This window comes from Globicephala melas, chromosome 2 (genome assembly GCF_963455315.2).
Source record: "Globicephala melas chromosome 2, mGloMel1.2, whole genome shotgun sequence".
Taxonomy (NCBI): Eukaryota; Metazoa; Chordata; class Mammalia; order Artiodactyla; family Delphinidae; genus Globicephala; species Globicephala melas.
The window spans coordinates 8588454-8610789 of record NC_083315.2 but is presented as its reverse complement, the minus strand read 5'-3'; the positions used below and the strand labels follow the sequence as shown (position 1 = coordinate 8610789).

At 40.8% G+C, this 22336-nt stretch overlaps 2 protein-coding genes and 1 long non-coding RNA gene across 6 annotated transcripts in view; 2 read left to right on the top strand and 1 right to left on the bottom strand.

The window, feature by feature from the left end:
- The window catches only part of OPTN (optineurin), a 41974-nt gene extending 34112 nt beyond the window's left edge, over positions 1 to 7862 (top strand). For 3 of the 4 annotated variants that reach the window (XM_060292675.1, XM_030832469.2, XM_030832470.3), the window contains 3 exons: positions 1531 to 1661; positions 3142 to 3224; positions 7535 to 7862. In XM_060292675.1, coding sequence (XP_060148658.1) covers positions 1531 to 1661; positions 3142 to 3224; positions 7535 to 7662 — 342 coding nt within the window. In that variant the 3' untranslated portion in view covers positions 7663 to 7862. The remainder of the gene's footprint in view (positions 1 to 1530; positions 1662 to 3141; positions 3225 to 7534) is intronic. The other variant, XM_060292686.1, reaches the window with a different exon arrangement.
- The window catches only part of LOC132594538 (uncharacterized), a 47033-nt gene extending 27169 nt beyond the window's left edge, over positions 1 to 19864 (bottom strand). Inside the window, exons 1-2 of the long non-coding RNA XR_011377170.1 lie at positions 19813 to 19864; positions 11164 to 11398 (exon numbers count right to left, since the gene is read on the bottom strand). This is a non-coding gene — a long non-coding RNA (uncharacterized lncRNA). The remainder of the gene's footprint in view (positions 1 to 11163; positions 11399 to 19812) is intronic.
- A 2191-nt stretch (positions 19865 to 22055) lies between these two features.
- MCM10 (minichromosome maintenance 10 replication initiation factor) overlaps positions 22056 to 22336 on the top strand; it is a 33372-nt gene continuing 33091 nt past the window's right edge. The window contains exon 1 of the mRNA XM_030832456.3: positions 22056 to 22062. Within this exon, the coding sequence (XP_030688316.2) occupies positions 22056 to 22062 (7 nt within the window). The remainder of the gene's footprint in view (positions 22063 to 22336) is intronic.

Below are 22336 nucleotides of genomic sequence, written 5' to 3'. Positions count from 1 at the left end.
CTGATGGAGGTGAGACTCTAACTCAGATTTAGGTCTGACTCAAAAAAAAGCCCATAATCTATCAATGATAACCATAAAATGTTGGATTACTCACAAATGGCAGAAGTCCCTTAAAATGATCTATTTCATACTTTTTTGGTAACTACAGTGTGATTAGAATATTTAAATTTTTATTAATATTACTTTTTAAAGTAATGGATAAAAATTTGTATCCGAAAAAATAAATAATAAATAAATTTGTATCCGAGAACCACTAAATTTGAAATGAAAAACCCAATTTTAAATATAGGAAGTTAAAAACTGGTATTGAAATAATGCTCAATTCACTGTTAAGGCATTCATTTTCACTTTATAATTTTTGTAACAGTGAAGAAACTACATATTATGGCATATTTACTTTTTTATAGGTAACAAATTATTCTCCAAACGTAGCAGCTAAAACAACAAGCATTTGTTATCTCACACAGTTGCTATGGATCAGGAATCCAAGAGCAGCTTAGCAGGGTGATTCTGAGTCGGGGTCTCTCATGAGGCTGCACTCAGGATGGACTGAAAGATCTATTTCCAAGATGGCTCATTCTCATGGCTATGGGCGGGAGGCCTCAGTTCCTGACCATGTGTGCCTCTCCATAGGGCTGCTTGAATACCCTCATGACATGGCAACTAGCTTCCCCCAGAGCAAGTGATCCATGAGAGAACAAGGCAGAAGCCATGGTGTCCTTTATGACCTAGTTTCAGAAGCCACACACCATTACTTCTGTAATACCCTAGTGGTTACACAGGTTGGCCCATTCACTGTGGGAGGGGACCACATGAGGGTATGATTACCAAGAGGTAAGGATCACTGGCGCCATCTTGGAGGCTGGCTACCACTGTGGAAAGCAGTATGGTAAATGGAAGCGTCCATGGTACATGGGCTTCAATCTGGGTTCAAATGCTGGTTTGAGCACTTAACTAATTTCCCCAAGATTAAGAGCTATTAAATTTATAAATGTAAGATGAGCATAGCAATTCTGCCTTCCCAGGATTTTGGATAAGGAGGAAATAAAATGGTCAATAAGGGCACCAAACATAGGACGCTGCAGATGTTTGGGATTCAATAAATAGCATCTATTTATTGTTGTTATTTTAAATTTAGCTTAAGGCCAGCCTTCATAAATATACCTGACAGGGTAAATAAACCATTTACCATATTAAGCTAGTACTGAATATTATTTTTAAAAAAGAGACCAGAGAATTTTACTGAACTAATGGTACACACAGTATTTAAACTACCTATATCTATGTAATTGCTGGGCTCTGATAGTTTAAAGCACACACACACACACACACACGTAACTTGTGTCTTCTCTTTGAAGGTAGTTGGAAAGTCATGGTGATTACACTGGTTTCTAGCAGGGACAAGTACCTGTTATTTGCAAGACAATGTCACAGGATGCAGCACTACCTCTTCACCTTATCAGCAGGTGAGCTGTAGAGAATCCACATTTGTCTGGGTGGTAACTTCTGTCTCTTTTTTTCCTCTAACAGATGGAGGTTTATTGTTCTGACTTTCATGCAGAAAGAGCAGCAAGAGAGAAGATTCATGAAGAAAAGGAGCAAATGGCATTGCAGCTGGCAATTCTGCTGAAAGAGAATAATGCTTTTGAAGATGAAGGCAGGTGAATGAGGGGAAGACTTAGAGCACATATCACCCGGTCTGTGGGAGAGGTGACCCACAGTGTTTCCTAATTTGAGCTATAAGAATCGCTCTGGGGCTTCCCTGGTGGCGCAGTGCTTGAGAGTCCGCCTGCCGACGCAGGGGACACGCGTTCGTGCCCTGGTCTGGGAAGATCCCACATGCCGCGGAGCGGCTGGCCCCGTGAGCCATGGCCGCGGAGCGGCTGGGCCTGCGTGTCAGGAGCCTGTCCACAACAGTGAGAGAGAGGCCTGCCTACCGCAAAAAAAAAAAAAAAAAAAAGAATCGCTCTGAGCACACTTTGCCTGACGGTGTCCCTAACACTTAGTTTGCCCTGCAAGGCCTGGCAGCATCTTGTGGGAACCTGATCGAGTTCTTTTAGATAAACTGTAAAAACGTGACATTATGTGTTCCGAAGTCATATCCTGCCATTGTCATGGATGAAATATTCCTAACACTTTAAATAATTCTGTAATGTTTTCAAAGAAAATACTGCTAAAATTACTTCTATCTTTAAAATTTTCATTTTGATAAAAAACTGAAATATTGAGGAATAGAAAATAGAAAAATACAGAGAATAAAATAATACACACCAATATGTATCCATCCAGAATCGACAGTTACTAATATTTGTTTTATTTTCTTCAAGTATATATATATATATATTTTTTTCCCTTTGCCGTACGCGGGCCTCTCACTGCCGTGACCTCTCCTGTTGCGGAGCACAGGCTCCGGACGCACAGGCTCAGTGGCCATGGCTCACGGGCCCAGCCGCTCCGCGGCACGTGGGATCTTCCTGGACCGGGGCACGAACCCGTGTCCCCTGCATCGGCAGGCGGACTCTCAACCACTGTGCCACCAGGGAAGCCCCAAGTATATTTTTATTAAAAGAAAAAGGAGTTGTAGATGAAGTTGCAGTCTTCTCCCCACACCCCCTGCCATTATAGTCCTCTCTCCCTTCCCCACACTGCCTGCAACAGCATCCCCAGCTGTTTTGTACTTTTGCATATATACACATCTATATAATATCTTAAAACAAGGTAATATTAATTTCTTAAAACAAGGTGCCTAGGTTATAAAACGGTCACTATAGGTATTATTCTGCAACTTGCTTTACATAACTAATTTTGAACTCTGTGTGTGTGTATGTATATATATGTAGATTTACTTCACTCTGTTTAATTGCTCTGTTGTGTCTTGTTTTAGAAATATGCCACTTTTTTCTAATCTTTTCCCCTGTCAATTGACTTTTTGTTTGTTTCCTGATTTTTAAAAATCTTATTTACTTTTACTACATTGTGTCCTAGTGCCAGTAATATTTAAAGCTCAAATTACTCTTAAGTTCTGGTTTCTATGAACCTTGGCTTTGTAGTTTAGGTCTTTTTTTCTCGTACTTCTGTTGAATGCCTGCTCAACGTTGTCGTATTTCAGGGTTTCACATATAGTGCTGCTTTTCATCCCAGCAGGCAGTCCCTGATGGAAATGCAGAGCCGTCATGGGGCGAGAGCAAGTGACGCTGACCAGCAGGCTTATCTCGTTCAAAGAGGTGAGTCACGTGTGATTCTAGGTTGTCAGGGCTCCCGGGGTTAGCTATCCTATGAAGAAGATGCTTGAAGAAAAATTCCACTATACCTCTATACAATGGATTCCAAATCAAGCTACCAAAAATGTAGCACCTATCAGTCTTTTTTCCACAGTACCTCAAACTCCATCTACTCTCTACTGAATCCAGACCAGACTCTTCACACTAGCAGTTAAGGCCTGGCATAGCCAAACTTTTGAGCCTTCTCTCACTCTGTTCCCCTATAGATATTAGCCAGTGGAATCACTTCCTGTTCCTTGAACTTATCCTAAGCTTATATAGCTACATATACTTGCTTATGCGGTATCCTTCACGTAGATGCCCTTCATTCATATCTCTCTTCCTACAGTCTCTTTCCAATGAACTCTTACCCCATTATTTATGTGTTCTAAATATGCATTTAAGTACTCTAATAAATAAGCTCCCTTGGAGCTTATATGCTCACCTGCTTCCTGTTTTGCACATAGTAATGTTACCATTTATTGAGAGTTGACTATGCATGGATGCTGTGCTGATCCCTTCATACATATTATTTCATGTGATCCTCAAAAATTCCACGAGGTATATAGTATCACCATCTTCCAGAAGACAAGGTTAAATAACCCAGGATCACGAGGATTTTTAGGCACAGAACTGGACATGGGACCCAAGGTTATCTGACTGTTCACCACTACATGGTACTGCATGTAATAGATTGGCACTAATTATATACTACATCCAGATTTTAATTCCCTGAGTGAAATTGATCATGACACTTATTCAAAGTATGGTGCTTTGTTTATTGCGTGGTTTTAATACTCTAGTAATAATGTTCCGTCATTTACAGTAAATTACATCACTGAAAGGGAAGTATTTTCCTTGAGTCTAGATATGAAAAAACATAAAATTCACAGGATCAAAGACTGACATAGCTAGATGAAAAGTTAATAGCAATGCCACTAAGAAGAATCAGGGTGTTAGATGTTATCCAAAAAAAAAAAGAGCGAGAGAGAGATGTTATCCACATTTCACATAACTGGTTCTTTAACTTTTTTTAAATGCTGGCTGAGTCTAAGTCCCTTCCACATACCAACAGACTATTGAAATGGAACTATCACAGTGTTATCAACAGCAAGGAAGCAATATTAGTATGTATAGTTAACTATTAAATCCTAGGGAAATTTCTGAGTATCCCTTTTACCTCCTAACTCCACCAATGCCCCTGCCAGAGTTCTTTTACAGGAAAAATTAGGTTAAAGTAAATATTAGAGGTAGTAATTCAGGTTAAAAATACACATAGAAAAAAAATTCCACAAAAAATAATACACATGGTATTCATGGAGCATATGCAGAAGCAGCACAGGGACTGACATAAATATTAGCCTCAGGCATTTTTTAGCATCAGCAGGTAAAGCTGTGTTCTCTGAAGGCTGCATCTACCCACATGAGCACCACCAGGCCTTTTCTCTAACGTGAATTTAAATATCCTATAGCAACATCCATATACCCCATACCTAGAAGTGCCTCCAAGATTGTTTTGGTTCAAAAAACGGACAATCTCTTGCACCTGGATTTCTTAGGGGAAGATATAAGGCAAATATCTATTTACACTTAAAAAAAAAAAAACTGGTCAAACACTCTTTGACTTATAATCTAAAAATTGCCACAGAGGGGCTTCCCTGGTGGCGCAGTGGTTGAGAGTCTGCCTGCCGATGCAGCGGACACGGGTTCGTGCCCCAGTCCGGGAAGATCCCACATGCCGCAGAGTGGCTGTGCCCGTGAGCCATGGCCGCGGGGCCTGTGCTCCGCAACGGGAGAGGCAACAGCAGTGAGAGGCCCGCGTACCACAAAAAAAACAAACAAAAAAAATTGCCACAGAGTGCAAGTGTATTCTTAATTATCCTAATAAGCTTTTTTGTCTTATAAAAAACAATATTCCAAACAGATTGTCTTAAGATTTTTTGTTTGTTTCCTAACAAAGCTGCCTTAAACAATAGCTCCCCTCAGTATATTTCATCATGGTTGTCCTCTGCCGTCTGCAGCCGTCTAAGTGTCTACTCTGGTCTGGGCGCTTGACTGAACACGAGGGAACAAAGGGGCATAAGGCATGGTCAGATCCGTGAAGGCCTATGGTTTAGTTGGAGAGACAGGATGTGCACATAAAAAGATGAATTCATAATACAAGATAACAAGTAAGGAATAGAAATAACAGTGCTGGAGATAAGAGGAAAGGATAACCCCTAAGGGCCAGGGGGGTTGAGAAAGGGCTTGGAAAGATGTGACTTTAAGCTTGACCTGGAAGCCAGGATTTAGATAACTTCTGTATGAGAATAAAGGGGCAAAGGCAGAAATGAGTGTGATGTGTTAATAATGAAAACTGACTAAGCTTATTTTATAGTGAAGAGCCAGGAGGCAGAGGGAACCCATTAGCTGACTGATAAAACAGCCCCAGTCTGCATCTTGAAACCTAGACCAGGACAAAAATAAAGGCACAGACAGATGCAATAAAGTTTAAAGGGATGAATTAACAGTCCCTGATAAGTGGCAGATTGTCATCTAGAGCAGGGTTTGGTAAACTGCAGCCCACGGGCCAAATCTGGCCTGTCACATGTTTGCATAAGTAAAGTTTTATTGCAGCATAGTCATGCCCTCTTATTGACATATTGTCTGGCTACTTTCATGCTACAGTGGCAGACTTGAGTAGTTATGACCAAAATTTATGACCTGTAAAGCCTAAAATATTTACTGTCTGGCCCTTTACAGAAAGTTACTGACCCCTGATCTGAAACAATGAGACTGTTAGAAAGCTCCCTGCTTCAGAAATCATGCTTTGCGATCAGTATTTCTATTCAAGGGTGCTTCTAAAGTTTGCTTAACACAAACTATCCGTAACAGTCTCCCATGTTAGTGAATTCAAATAATATGCTCAGAAGCAAAAAAAAGTACTAAAAGTTACCTCGGGCTTCCCTGGTGGCGTAGTGGTTAAGAGTCCGCCTGCCAATGCAGGGGACATGGGTTCAAGCCCTGGTCCGGGAAGATCCCACATGCCGCGGAGCAACTAAGCCCGTGCACCACAACTACTGAGCCTGCACTCTAGGGCCCGTGAGTCACAACTCCTGAGCCCACGTGCCACAACTACTGAAGCCCGCGCGCCTAGAGCTCGTGCTCCGCAACAAGAGAAGCCACCGCAATGAGAAGCCCGCGCACCGCAACAAAGAGCAGCCCCTGCTCGCCGCAACTAGAGAAAGCCCACGTGCAGCTACGAAGACCCAACATAGCCAAAAATAAATTAATCAAAAAAAAAGTTACCTCCACTATCATCTGCAAAAACAAACATTTTGGGGGCTGAATAAAAATCTAGAGACCTGGGTGGAGACGCTGAAAAACTAAAATGCTTTGCATCGGTGCAGAAAGATCAGATCAATGAGGTGCTCTGGGAACTAGAAACCATTTCCTGTACTGAGCACGGTCTGCACACAGGGGACCTGCTGAGAGCCCTGACTTCTTCAGAGCGTTCTTTGATTTAAGACTTGAACCTCAGTCCAACTCCAGAATTGGGGGAAACAATAGGACTGATTCTTCAATTCCTTCTCCTCACTTCCTTTATCTGGATAACTCTTGTTCATTCTTAAGACTCCTCTCAAGTGGAGCTGGTCTCATCAGGGGGCCTGTCTGCACCGAGCAGTCTGAGCCAGGCGCCCTTTCCTGCCCTCCCCAACAAAACCACCTTGTGTCTGACACAGCCTCAGTGCTTCCCTCACGTCGTGCCACTGTCTCTTTTTCTTGCCTGATGTCCCCACCATGTCTGTATCCCTCTCCCATCTCCCAAGTGCTCAAAAGCATCTACTGAATGGCCGTAATTGTTGTCTCTGCTCCTGAGAAGGTCCCTGCTGTTCCAGGGTCCCTCTCCATGCTCTGCGCACTGTCCAAATTCTCTCCTTCTCCTTAGCTTACATCCTCATCTATTCTTTTCTTCTCTCAAATATTCTAGTTTTTACTAGAACATGTATCATCCTGTACCTAAAACCAAAACCACATATTTTCACATACCTAGAACCTGGAACAGAGCCTAAATCCTAAAACATGATAGGGAAGCAGGTATTACTTTTGGAGATTTTTTTCTATGTGTGTCGATTACTTCAGTTAAAGACCAAAATAAAACCTGTATTCATTTCCCACGAGGTATTGATTACCAAGTTTAACTGATGTTAAAATTAAAATTTACCATCTGTTTTTAAAAACTGCTTGCAACATGGAAGGAATGGATTAACATTTCATTTAATGCTTATTCCCAGGAGCTGAGGATAGAAACTGGATGCAGCAGGAACAACAGAATATTCCAATTCATTCTTGCCCCAAATGTGGAGAAGTTCTGCCCGACATAGATACACTACTGATTCATGTTACAGACTGCATCATTTAAGTGTTGACCTTTCACCTCCCCCAAACTGTTGGTAAATGTCAGATTTTTTCCTCCAAGAGTTGTACTTTTGTGTCATTTGTTTCACTCAAATATTTTGGCTCATTATTTTAGGAGAAAGAAAACCATTATGTTCTAAAAAGGACATTTTTTGGTGCATTCCCACAAACTCGCAAAATAGAATCCTTAACGTACCACTCTTCTGATAAGAGGTCTGTTTTTTTTTTTAATATTGTTGATGTGAGCACTGAACTGTCCATGCGGGTTATGAGTGTGTGACATCGTGGATAGAGTAAATGTGGTAATAAGATGGAAGAAGCCTCACTGATTAAGAACTTTCTAAGGAGGCAGGAAAAATGAAGTGGTCACAGATTTAATCAAGAAAGTGTCTTTGAAGTATTTTTAAATAAATTACATTGTTATTTTTCTTTATTCATTTAAGATAGATCTATCTGGGGTTGTGTATGTATGTATATCTTACAGTTTTATTTCAGCCACAGCACCAAAATTACGATGTGGCTCTTTTCAGATGAGCCCTGTGACCTTTTACTTGATCCTCAGGACAAGTGAAAAAATACTGACCTACGTGAAGCGGATATATTAGGTTCACTGGATGTCATGTAATCATCCACAGTGTAAAGTTTTCTTTTTCTTTTGTTGTGCTGCAGGTATATGTTTATCAACTATACAGTAAATAGTGTATTAATTTCTAAAAAGAATAGCTATCTATTAATTTTCTTCCTGAATCAGGCTCTATATTCATAATCACAAAAATAGTTATTGCAAAAAAAATAGTTATTGCAAAATAAAATTTTGCTTATGAATCTTTCACATTGTTCATATATGACTAGCTAATTTCATAGGATGTGTTTTCTGTATTCAGCTTCATATAAGCTTAATACTTATTCAGAACCATTTTGTTAATTCCGTGAATATGAGCAAATCCCTTTACTAGATACCAGTAAGTGGTGTTTGAATTAGAAACTGTTCTTTCTAAGGAGGTGAAAAGATAGGGATTTGCCGTATTTTGTAAACCTACAGTTTACCAGCCATAAAAGTTAGCAATGTCCTTATGGATCTATATCCTAAAATATTTAAGAGAAAAATTTTAAATCTCCTCTGTTTGACTTTGTCATAAGAATCTCTCCTACACAAACTTGACTTGTGTGTGCCTATGTGTGTAGGTATATATATTTTTTAAAACAGGAATCAAAACAGTTAATTACAGCTTCATGCCAGGAGAACACACTGCACAAATTCAACAGTAATTTAGATCCCCCCCCCACCCCAGGGGGTTTGTTAAAGACATTTCTAAAATAACTATGAAATTTTTACTTTTAATTTCTTGTTTATAGTTTCTAGTTTAAATTCTTTTCCCTTACTATCTTATATTGGAGAAGATAGATTTCTACAGTATCCTAAATAAAAAAGCAAACCAAACGGTTCTACACTTATGATATTGGGAATATCCTTTTACTTTGTTCAAGTAAAAATATTAACCTGATCCCAATGTGAAATAACAGTGTGAATGTGCTGATTAAACCTGTTATCAAATTGTTTCCTTGCTAATTAGATGGATTGTAAATGAAGGCAAGTTCATATGGTCAATTTAAATTGAGGCTATTGTTTTGGGGGAATCAAACAGTTTGGTAAACAACTTGTAAAGTCTGTGCATGTCTTATCCAGTTAATTTAGTCTTCAAGGCCTTGTTCCATGTTACCAGTTAACTACACCTCATCAGAATTTAGGTCCCTCTTCTAGGGCCAGCCATGCTGTATTCTTGTGTGGCTAATGGGAACAACAGAAAGATGGCAAATGTGAAGAAATATGAGGGAGCAAAAGAAACTTTTACAGCTAATAATTTTACACAATTAAGTCTTTAAATATTATGGTAAAAATAATTTTGTTCTGGCATGTAAGGAGCTTGGACGTCATCACTCCTATCCTTATAATAAGAAAAACGCCGAACAAACTTAAAATCGTCAACTCTTTTAAATCTTTCAGAGAACTGAGGTCACAGGGTAAACCTCTGCCCCCAAACTGGAGAGACAAACAGGGAGATACAGAGAGTCGCTGATGACCAGACCACAGTCTCAGGAGCAGAAACCACAGTAGGAGCCAGTACCTGAGTAGGAAAATGTAAACTGTAATTGAAGAATTGCTAAAGTCTCAGTGTGGATGAGCTTGAGAGTTAAAAACTCCAGGGGGAGCCCAGTCTTAGGGGGAACCCTGCACTTTCATGAGTTTTACCTCCACAGATCCTAACAGATTCCCACAGTAAAGATTAGAAAAAACTCCCCCATAATTCCAGCAGGGCTGGGGGGCAGGTGGGAGTAGACATTTTGAAATACACCAGAGCATTCTGTTCTTAAGAAGTTTCCTCAGGGAAACTTTTTTACCAGAGCCTTACTTGCTGGGATATTATCAGAGCCTGACCAACCTGGGGGAACAGATACACCCAACTTATGCCCCCTTATTCTTAGCACCTAAGGAGGAGGGAAAAAACCTGTAAAGGTCACAGCCCAGAAGCACAAGCTCACGAAAAGACTAACCATAGACCTATAGAATGCTTCCCCTCCCCGCTACCCCTCACCACCACATCAACAGGGCTTCTGTATAATAACAAGGGATTACAACGGAAACAACTGCACATCTTAGACTTTCTCTAAGAAGTCTATAGGGAAACCCAAAGACAACAGTGGAGACAAAAACAAGGACACCAGAGGAAATTTCAGCATATGACACAGCTGCAGCAAACACTAATAGTCCAACTCCTAACCAGATAAACAAAAACCCTACACCAAAGGCCTATTTACCACAGTTCCTTTTACCTAGTACATCATGTTCAGTTTTCAACAAAAAATTATAAGGCATACTAAAAGACCAAAAAACAGTTTTTAAAGATAAAGAAAGCATCATAACCAGACTCAGACATAATGGATAGATATAAAACGGAATTTGAAACAACTGTGATTAACATCCTAAGAGCTCTAATGGAAAAAGTGACAATATGCAGGAACAGAGGGGTAATGTAAGCAGAGAGATGGAAACTCTAAGAAAAACTCAAAAGGGAATACTACAAATCAAAAAGCCTGTAACAGAAATAAAGAATGCCTATGATGAGATCATGAGTAGACTGACCATGGCTGAGAAAAGAATCAGTGAGCTTGAAGAAATGGCATGAGAAACTTCCAAAACTGAAAAGCAATTTTAAAAAAAGAATGAAGAAGAACAGAATATTCAAGAACTGTGAGGCAGTTATAGAAAGTGTACAATGAGAATACCAGAAGGAGAGAAGGGGACAGAGGAATGTTTGAAGTAATAATGGCTGAGAATTTTCAAAAATTAATGACAGGTACAAACCACAGATCTGGGAAACTCAGAGAACACCACACAGGATAAATGCCAAAAAAGTCTTCACCTAAGTGTATCATGGGCAAAAAGCAGAAAATCAAAAACAAAAAAAATTTTTTTGAAAGAAGCCAAAAGGGAAAAATAACTTACCTGTAGAAGAGCAAGGATAAGAAATATATCAGACCTCTCTTCAGAAACCATGCAAGCAAGAAGACAGTTGAGAGAGAAGAACCACCAGCCTATAATTCTGTGTCCATGGAAATTATTCTTCAAAAGTGAAGGAGCAGTAGACTATCTTAGACAAACAAAAGTTGATGGAATTTGTTGCCAGTAGACCTGCCTTGCCAGAAATGTAAGCTCCTCAGAGAAGGTCAAAAACTCAGATCTATAAAAAGAAAAGAAAAGCGTTAGAGAAAGGATACATGAAGATAAAGTCTTTTATTTTTCTTATTCTTCATGAACAGATAATAGGTTTTCTCGTTTTTTGGTGTTTTTTTTTGGCTGTGCTGCATGGCTTGTGGGATCTTAGTTCCCTGACCAGGGATCGAACCCAGGCCCTGGCAGTGAAAGCATGGAGTCCTAACCACTGGACTGCCAGGGAATTCCCAAATAGAATACCGTTTGTTCAAAGTAACAACAGCCACATGTATTTGGTGATTATAGCTAATGGATAAATGAAATAAATGACAACAGTGTTATAAGGGATAGGAGGGAAGAATTGGGGATACTCTGTTACAAGGTATTTTCCCTACCCATGAAGTGATATAGTATTCTTTGAAAGTGAACTTGGATTAGTAGTCGATGTATATTGCAAACTCTAGGGCAACACCACCCCACGCCCCAAAAAAAAGTTTTAGAAAGTATAATTGATACGCTAAGAGAAGTGAGAAAATGGAATAACATAAAATGTTCCATTAAAACCAGGAAAGTCAGAAATAGAATGAAAGACAATAGAAGAAACAAAGAACAAGGGCAGTGAACAGAAAACAGTAACAAATATGGTAGATGTTAATCCAGTTATATCAGTAATCACTTTAAACATCATTGGTCTCAATATACCAATTAAAAGACAGAAACTTTGAGAATGGATAAAAAAGCAAGACTCATCTATATGCTCTCTACCCACTTTAAATATAAAAACACATATAGATAAAATGTAAAGAGATGGAGAAAGATACAGCATGCCAACACTAATCAAAAGAAAGAGTAGCTATGTTAATTTCAGACAAGATTTCAAAGCAAGGAAAATTATCAGGGATAAAGGGGCATTACAAAGTGATATAGGGATCAATTCTCCAAGAAGACATAAAAATCCCTACTGTATATGTACCTAAAAACACAGCATCAAAATACATAAGGCAAAAACTACAGGGAAAAATATACCAATCCACTAGTATAGCTGGAGACTTGAAAATCCCTCTGTCAGTGATTAACAGACCCAATAGGCAAAAAACTCATTAAGAACATAGTTGAACTGAACGGCATCAATCAACTACATCTAACTGACATTTATAGAATACTTCATAGTGTACATATGACAGAATACACATTCTGCTCAGGCTCTTAGAGGACATTTACCATGACAGACCACATTCTGAGCCATTAAACACAGAAATTTAAATTTAATTTAAGAAATTTAAAACAACAGAAATCATACACAGTATGTTCTCATACCACGGTGGAATTAAACTAGAAATCAATAACACAAAGATACCTGGAAACCCTCAAAACACTTGGAGATTAAATACACTTTGTAAGTTATACATGGATTAAGTAAGTCTCAAGAGAAATTTAAATATATTTTAAACTAAATGAAATATAACATCAAAATTTGGGGATGAAATGAAAGCAGGGCTTAGCAGGAAATGTGTCGCATTGACTGCATATATAGAAAAGAAGATCTAAAAGCAACAGTTAACGCTTCTTTAAAAAAACTAGAAAAAGAATGGCAAGTTAAACGCAAAATAAACAGAAGAAAATAATACAACTGAGGCCAGAAATCGATGAAATTTAAACCAGGAGCTCGATAGAGAAAATCAATGAAACCGAAAGCTGGTTCTTTGAAACAACTGATAAAATTGACAAACCTCTACCCATGTTAACTAAGAAAAGAGAAGACACAGATTACCAATATCAGTGTGCCATGAATAATTGGAACTTGACATTAAAAAAACACGATAACATCTATATTAACACCCCAAAATGAAATGCTTAGTTATAAATCCAATAAAATATGTATAAGATCTGATGAAAGAAATAAATGGAGAGATATTCCATGTTTATGTATAGGGAAACTCCATATTGTTAAGATATCAGTTCTTCCTAACCTGATCTACAGATTCAATGCAATTACAATCAAAATCCCAAGTTATTTTGTGGCTATCAACAAACTGATTCTAAAGTTTATATGGAGAAGCAAAAGACCTAGAATAGCCAACACGCTATTGAATGAAAAGAACAAAGTTGGAAGGTGGACACTACCCAACTTTATGACTTACTATAAAACTACAGTAATCAGGACAGTGTGGTACTGGTGAAAGAATAGACAAACACATGAATGGAACAGAACAGAGAGCCCAGAAATAGACCCAGAGAGTCTTTGACAAAGGGGCAAAAGCAATTCAGTGGAGAAAGGATAGTATTTTCAACAAATGGTGCCGGCACAACTGAACATCCACATTCAAAAAGAAAAATAATAATAATAATCTAGTTGCAGACCTTATTACACCTTTCACAAAAACTAACTCAAGCCACAGACTGGGAATAAATCTTTACAAAACACAGATCTGAGAAAGAACTGGTATCAAAATATCCAAAGAACTCTTAAAATGCAACAATAAGAAAACAACCCAATTTTTTAAAGGTCAAAAGATAATGGATACCTCACCAAAGATGTAGAGTTGGCAAATAAACATATGAAAAGATGCTAAACCGCATACGTCTTTAGGGGATTGCAAATTTCAACGATACCATCTCACACTTATTAGAATGGCAACAATTCAAAACAATAACACCACCAAGTGCTCGGGAGGATGTGGAACAGCAGGAATTCTCATTCACTGCTGATGGAAATGCAGAATGGTACTTTGGAAGACAGATTGGCAATTTGTTGCAAAACTAAGCACACAATCCTTGGAATTTACCCAAATGTATTGAAAACTTACATCCATACAAAACCTGCACATGAATGTTCATAATAGCTTTACTCATAACTGCCAAAACTTGGAAGCAACCAAGATGTCCTTCAACAGATAAATGGATAATCAAACTGTGGTGTACATCCATGTGATGGAATATTATTCAGTGCGAAAAAGAAATAAGCTATCAAACCACAAAAAAAAAAACATGCAGAGACCTTAAATGCATATTGCTAAGTGAAAGAAGCCAATCCGAAAAGACTACACACTGTATGACTTGAACTGTATAATGCTCTGGAAAAAGCAAAACTACGGAGACAGTAAAGAAGGTCAGTGGTTGCCAGAGGTTTGGTGGAGGGATGAGGGGTTAAGAGCACAGAAGATTTTTAGGGCAGTGAAACTATTCTGCATAATACTGTAATGGTGGATACCTCTGTCAAAACCTATTGAATGTGTAACAAAGAGTGAACCCTAATGTAAACTATAGACTTTAGTTAATAATGTATCAATATTGGCTCATCAATTGTAACAGAAAGTCCCATACTAATGCAAGATGTTAATAATAAAATTGTGTGTGTGCCAAAGAAAACATACAGATGGCCAAGGGGCACATGAAAAGATGCTCAACATCACTAACTATTAGAGAAATGCAAATCAAAACTACAATGAGGTATCACCCCACACCAGTCAGAATGGCCATTATCAAAAAATCTAGAAACAAAAATGCTGGAAAGTGTGTGGTGAAAAAGGGAACCCTCCTACACTGTTGGCTGGGAATGTAAATTGGTACAGCCACTATGGAGAACAGTATGAAGGTTCCTTAAAAAACTAAAAACAGAACTACCATATGACCCAGCAATCCCACTACTGGGCATATACCCTGAGAAAACCATAATTCAGAAAGAGACATGTGCGACTTCCCTGGTGGCGCAGTGGTTAAGAATCTGCCTGCCAATGCAGGGGACATGGGATTGAGCCCTGGTCTGGGAAGATCCCACATGCCGCAGAGCAACTAAGCCCACGCACCGCAACTACTGAGCCTGCGCTCTAGAGCCCGCAAGCCACAACTACTGAAGCCCGCGCTCCTAGAGCCTGTGCTCTGCAACAAGAGAAGCCCCCACTTGCTGAAACTAGAGAAAGCCCGCACACAGCAACGAAGACCCAACGGAGCCAAAAAATAAATAAATTTTAAAAAAGAGGACGTACCACAATGTCTACGGCAGCACTATTTACAATAGCCAGGACATGGAACCAACCTAAATGTCCATCGACAGGTGAATGGATAAAGAAGATGTGGTGTATATATACAATGGAATATTACTCAGCCATAAAAAGAAACGAAACTGAGTTATCTGTAGTGAGGTGGATGGACCTAGAGTCTGTCATACAGAGTGAAGTAAGTCAGAAAGAGAAAAACAAATATCATATGCTAACACATATGTATGGAATCTCAAAAAAAAAAAAAGGTACTGATGAACCTAGGGGCAGGACAGGAATAAAGACGCAGATGTAGAGAATGAACTTGAGGACATGGGGAGGGGGAAGCTGGGACGAAGTGAGAGAGTGGCATGGACATATATACACTACAGAATGTAAAACAGATAGCTAGTGGGAAGCAGCTGCATAGCACAGGGAGATCAGCTCGGTGCTTTGTGTCCACCTAGAGGGGTGGGATAGGGAGGGAGGGAGGAGATATGGGGATATATGTATGCATATGGCTGATTCACTTTGTTGTACAACAGAAACTAACACAGTACTGTGAAGCAATTATACTCCAATAAAGATCTACTAAAAAAAATTGTGTGTGTGGAAGGGGCTATATGGGAACTCTGTTCTTTCCACGCAATTTTTCTGTAATCCTAAAATTGCTCTAAAAAAATAAAGTCTATTATTTTCTTTAAAAATGAAAAAAAAAAAAACCTTTTAACTATATATAAGATTATTTAATATGAACACATATAAAATTGTTCACATTAAATCATAAAATCAAGATTATGGTGAAAATTGACCAACAATTTCATTTGACCCATAATGCAAGGGCTAAGTTGGAATTGCTTTTAATGAAATATCAGATTTATTATGTAATCATTAATTCATGGAAGAAAGCTGATAGAACAGCTAGTTGCAGCTTTGAAGTGTAATAGGAATCAAGTATATGGACCAATATTCAAATGTTTTAGTGAAAGGACAGGTACCAAAACTGCTTTGCTATGAAAGCAAAAAGTAGAAATAATTTTACCATCTTCTTTGGTATCCTTTGACTTACAGAGTTCGTCATTTTAAAAATTATTGAAATAACATTATGTTCTCTTTGTGAAGATATTGGTCATCACTGAGTTATTGCAAGTGTTCTTTTTTCTAGGTAAGTAATTGCAAAGATATGAAGTATAATACAAAAAAATATTGGCTTAGGAACTCTCAGTAAGCTGATAGGTTTATGTAGCAATTTTGTCCTTTAGAATTTATTCTGCATGCATAGAGTATGTATTGTAGTTATTAACTCAGCAAAACCAAGGAAGAAATGTGTTGAGCATTCTCATGAATTAATTAAAACCAGCAAGGCTAGAGTTGTTTTTATTGGCTTCTCTTTGCAAAGCATCAGTTGAGATGGAGGAACATACCCTGTTGCTTGAAGTAACCTCTAGATTGTTTGAAAAGCAATAGACATTTATTTGGGCAACAAAGACAATATTCTGTTAGGAAAATTAAGGAGGCTGGGTTTTCCTTTCTCAGGAGGGCCATTCATCTTCAAGTAGAGAACTGCCTCTGAGGAAGGATGACAGTTTTCTCAGTAAAGCGTTTTTGTTCAGTTAGTTGGGCAAATTCAAGTTTGGGATAAGACTCTAGAGAATTCTGTGCCATAAAGCATGAGATGTGAAGGCAGATGTAAACAGATGTCTACAGGGAGGTGGTGTGGGTGCTTTGGAAACCGGCTGTTAATTCCAACAGAAGATCTGATTTTCTGATTTTTTTTTTTTGCGGTACGCGGGCCTCTCACTGTTGTGGCCTCTCCCGTTGCGGAGCACAGGCTCCGGACGCGCAGGCTCAGCGGCCATGGCTCACGGGCCCAGCCGCTCCGCAGCATGTGGGATCTTCCCGGACCGGGGCATGAGCCCGTATCCCCTGCATCGGCAGGCGGACTCTCAACACTGCGCCACCAGGGAAGCCCTGATTTTCTGATTTTGAATAGCATTGTTTCCTGCTGGGCGGAAAGGTGGAAGCATCGATTTAATCGTCTGGTGCATTAACCCTGGAAACATACTCAAAGATATTCTGCTTCTACAATCTCTACTTTAGAGAACTCAACTGCACTCACTAAGCCTACACCTGCAGCCCTGATATGTCCCCTTGGCTTGGGTCACATATCTAAAGGTAGCGCTGAAATCTCCCCATCGCCTCAGGCTGAACTCACATCTCTACCCTGTCCAAAGCAAGCTCCTCCTCTGTAAGTCAGCCGTCTCTCAGCTGTTGCCAACCTGGCCATCGTCCTCTCCTTTTCCTGCCAAAGGTAACTTTCCTCTGGTCAGTTACCAAAGCAGATAAGTTTCCCTCCTAAAGTGCTTCCAATTCATCCCTTCCCTTCAGCTCTCACAGTCTGGGACTATCACGATCTATCAAGCTTCTTTGTCTTCAATTTCTGGTGTATCCAGTTCCTGAGCACCTATCTTTTGAATTTTTTTTTCTTTTTGGCCTCACTGTGCGGCTTGCAGGATCTTAGTTCCCTGACCAGGGATTGAACCTGGGGCCACGGCAGAGAAAGCACCAAGTCCTAACCACTGGGCCGCCAGGGAATTCTCCCGAGCACCTATCTTTGTTAGCTTAATCGTCCTAAGCATTGCCTTATAAAGTAGTAAGAATAAAAGTTATTACACTTTTAATGCTTACATGTGCTGGGCACACTCTGCATATTTTCAAGTTTTTCTCATGAATCCTCACAATACCCTGTGAAATAACTATGACTGTCCTTATTTTGAACATAAGTAAGTTGAGGCTCAGAGAGGTTAAGTAACTTAGCCGAGGTTGCACAGTTAGCATGTGGCAATTAAAAATCATGCAGTCTTAACTGCATAGTCTGGGCACTTAGCCACACCTTTCTCTATCCATCTACCTTCCTCCCCCACCTGCTCAAACGGGGTCCCTTTACCGCTTACAGAATATTCATCATCTGCCACCCTATTTGTTTTACCTACATTTTAAAATGTTTCCACCTCATCTTTCCACCTATCTTTTACCTCATCAGCAAGACTGGTGCTCCCTGGTAGTCACCTTATGTTGTCTTTTATGCATAGATCACATCTCCCAAACTAGACTAAATGCCTACAATATGTACTGTGGGACTCGAGGGACATTGTTCCAGCTAATGATTAAGAACTCTCCAGACAATAGGGGCTTCTTAGACAATGGGTGAATTTCCAGGATGTCCGGCCCCCTTCCGAGAAGGAGGGAGATAACAAAATGTAAAAAAGGTGTCTGTCAAAGACCAATCAGACAGCTGGGGAGAAGGAGGGAGATAACAAAATGTAAAAAAGGTGTCTGTCAAAGACCAATCAGGCAGCTGGGGACAAGTTCCCTCTCTGGTCCGAGCCTAAGCCGGGACCAATCAGCAGGAGAACACAACCAAATCTATAATTTACATACGGGGAAGTGGGAACCTATAAAACTGACATATTCGCGCCCAAAAGGGTTCCTTCTTCGACCTCCTGCGTGAGGACCAAGGAACCCCGGTGCACCGGCCTTCAATAAACCTCTTGCGTTTTGCATCGACTTCCGACTCTTGTTGTTTCCTGGGCGAGTCGAAACTCCTAGGAGACCGCGCAGGTCTAACAGTACCTTGTCTTTGTCCAAACATGTACACCTGAGGCACTAAGATTATGGCTGATAACCAGTGTGTGAAAAGGTACTGGAAATTCTCATTTGATCCTTCCTGAAACCCTCTAGTTATCGCTATTATCAGCACTTTACGGTTGAAGAAATTGACCCCCCGCCCCGCCCCCGCCAAAGCTAAGTGCCTTGTTCAGGAGCAAATACTCTATTCGACTTTTTCTCTCTGTAAACATTTATTGTGTGCCAGGCACCAACAGCAAGAGAAAAGACAGAGGAAGAGCTAGGAAGATGAAAAAGACACGGTCCCCTGGTCTCCCGATGCTGACATTTTGGTGGGAAGAAGCAGAAAACAGTTATTCCCAACTCTGACGCAATTAAAGTCCACGGACCACGAACTCCTCCGCAAACAGTGGTTTCTACTGGGTCTAAGAATCTCATCTAGTCTTTCCTTCTCATTTTACAGACGGTGACGACGGTCAGAGAGAGGTAAAAGTGGACCAGATTTTTGGTTTGTTTTTCAGTCCCATTATCTCAACTGAAAACGAGGTTGTAAAATAACCAACCGAGCGAAATTATCAACAAGCCTGTTCAGACCTCTATACAGTCAACCCAGCCACAGGCAATCTGTGAGGGCAGGGGGAAGGTCTGCAGTGGGTTCCGCGGTTTGAGTCTCAGTGTGCAGGCTTCTCTGCGTCAAGCGTAAGAGAAAACGAGGCTCAGAACTGGATGACACGGTCAGTGCCGGAAAGTGTCAGGAACTAACTTCTGACCTCCTATGAACATACCGTACAGGGACAGTTCTACTTCCCGGCGCCTGTGGGGACACTAGAACACTTACCGGAGGAAGCCAGCGCTGCACCGACCGGAAGTTCCCTTACCCCCAACAAAGAGGGCGCCGGTCACGTGAGCCAATCAGATTGCTCTACGCAAGGGTCACCTTCTTCCCGCCCCCCCGCGGTCGTTTCCGCCAAGACCTCTGAAGTAGCCAATCAGTGCAGCCCCGAGCCGGCGTGCGTCTGACGTCAGAGGCGTGGGGGCGGAGTCGAGTTGGAATTTTGGCGGTCTGGCTGTAGAAAGGGAAGGAGTTCGGAGCCGGTTAAGGAGCGGGCCTGCGACTGTTGAGGGGCAGGGTGAGGGACTGCCCGCGCGCGTCTGTGGGAGAGTTTAGCGAGCTCCGAGGGCGGGAGGCGCGGAGTCCGGGGGCGCTCAGGTGGGCGAGAGTGGAATTGGGCGAGCGCGGGGGCGACCTGGGCCGAGCGCGGGGCCGGGCGCGGGGGTGGGCGCTGAGTGCTGAGCGGCGGAGGTTCCGGGGCTGGGGGATTGCGGGCAGTTACGAAATGCACCGAGAGGTGCCAGGTGTTCGGCCGTCCAGGCTATTTAAGGGTCCAGTTTCTTCTTTTTAAAGATAACCTTTTAAGACGCTTGCTAAACGGGTGCCGTCTGTACTGTGTCTTATTCATTCATTCATTTGTTCAAATTGATGATTTGCTAATAGTTACTGAATGCGTCACCCATCACTTCAGCCTTCGTGAAGTTTACACTTTAAAGTGGCTAACAGGTAACAGACAGGTACACCATAGTGGAATGTGCAATAAAGTCGTGAAAAGGAGGAGGTGAGAGGGTTCCAGGGGCCTGGTCAGATAGGGTGGTCTGGAAAGGCTTAGAAAAATGGAGAGTTAAGCAGAGACTGAGGGATGAGAAGGAACTAGGGGAGAGCTTTTCAAAGAACCTGAGGCCCCAAAGCACTTGAGTGTTCAAGAAGTTGAAAGCAGGCTAGTCTGGCTGGAGCATCCTCCGTGGGGGGTAGGGGGGGCGGAGTGGTTTTAGAAGAAACTGAGGAAGTGGAAGTAGGCGGGAGAGAGAGTAGCCATTGCCTCGCAGGAACTTTTGTAAATTTTGTTCTAAGGGCAATGGAAAAACCATTAAAGAAATTTTATCAAGGGAATGCTGCCATCTGACTTAACGTTCCTAAAAGACTACTAAGGAAAGAAAAGATTACTGTAGCTTTTGTACAGAGGATAAATTACAGAGACAGGGAGACCAATACAGGAAGCTAACACACGGTAGTCCAGGCAAAAGATTGATGGTGGCTTGGACTAGGCTTTTTGGCAGTGAAATTGGGGAGAAGTAAAAGATTTGAGCAATATACTGGAGATAGAACCCCTAGCACTTGTCGGATGGTCCTATGTGAGGGTGAGGAAGGGTGCGTGGGTTTGTTCGGGGGAAAACAGGGTTGGTTATACAAATAAACAAGAACAGTTTGCTCCTACCTAGCCTTCAGGAAGCTTACAATCCCGCAGATTCCCCAGTAGACAACACAGTACAGGGTCCATAGAACCTGCATGATGGGTCCATAGAAATGTTTGTTGAATAAATGAAAAGAAAGCACCATAATTAATACTTGACATCGGACTTACCAAGGTCATATATATTATAGGGCCCATGTAAGTTAAGCAGTAGCCTAGAAAAATTTATATTTTCTTCTTGCAGTTCTAAAAACCATTTTAAATGAAAAAAGGAAACTGCACAGAATTATATGACTTTATCCTAATTAACTATGCCAACTATTCCTCTGAGCTTTGCTAACTAGTACTGAATCGAAATCTTGATGTGACTAAGGCTGCAACTAAGTAGAACCACACAGTAGGCTCTTATGGACAATGTAGACCTCAGATGTGTTACAAGAAATAAAACATAATAGCCCTACTATTTAGACCAGCCTTCATAATACCTGTTCACAATTTGTCTCATCTGTGTAACCTAATATCAAACAAACTATACCTCAACCGAGTTTCTGTAACCATAGATTGGAGACAAGAAAAGGAACTGCTTCCATACTAGGAGGCAGATGGTGTTGGTGGTGGGGTGAGAAATAGCCAGAGTCTGGATGAATTCTGAGCTCGAGCCCCCACAATATGTAGGCTTCTGGGTTTGCTGGATACGCGTGCAATGTGAGAGAGAAGACTCAAGGGTGTCTTTTCTTATGTTCATTTCACACAGCCAAGGTCCTGCATCTCCTGCCATCTCCTGGGCACCTGATCCTGCCTCACAGCTCTCCATCTCCACTGTTCTCTTGACAGCATGGATGGTGAGTCCTAGCCGTTTTCTCAGTTCCTCTTTGTTTCATGGAAAATCACTCTTGTGTTCATGGGCTTGTTGTTACTTATTCCACTTATAAAATAGTGAAAATCGCTGCCCTCCCCTCAAGCACTGTCTGAGTGTTTCGAAAGAAATCTCACTTCAGTCAGTGAATGTTATTTGTTTTAATCAGGTGAGATTTCTGTTCCTGACAGCACTGATTGTCTTTCATAATAACGGTAGTTGACATGTACTTACAATATGCCAAGCACTGCTCGGAGATC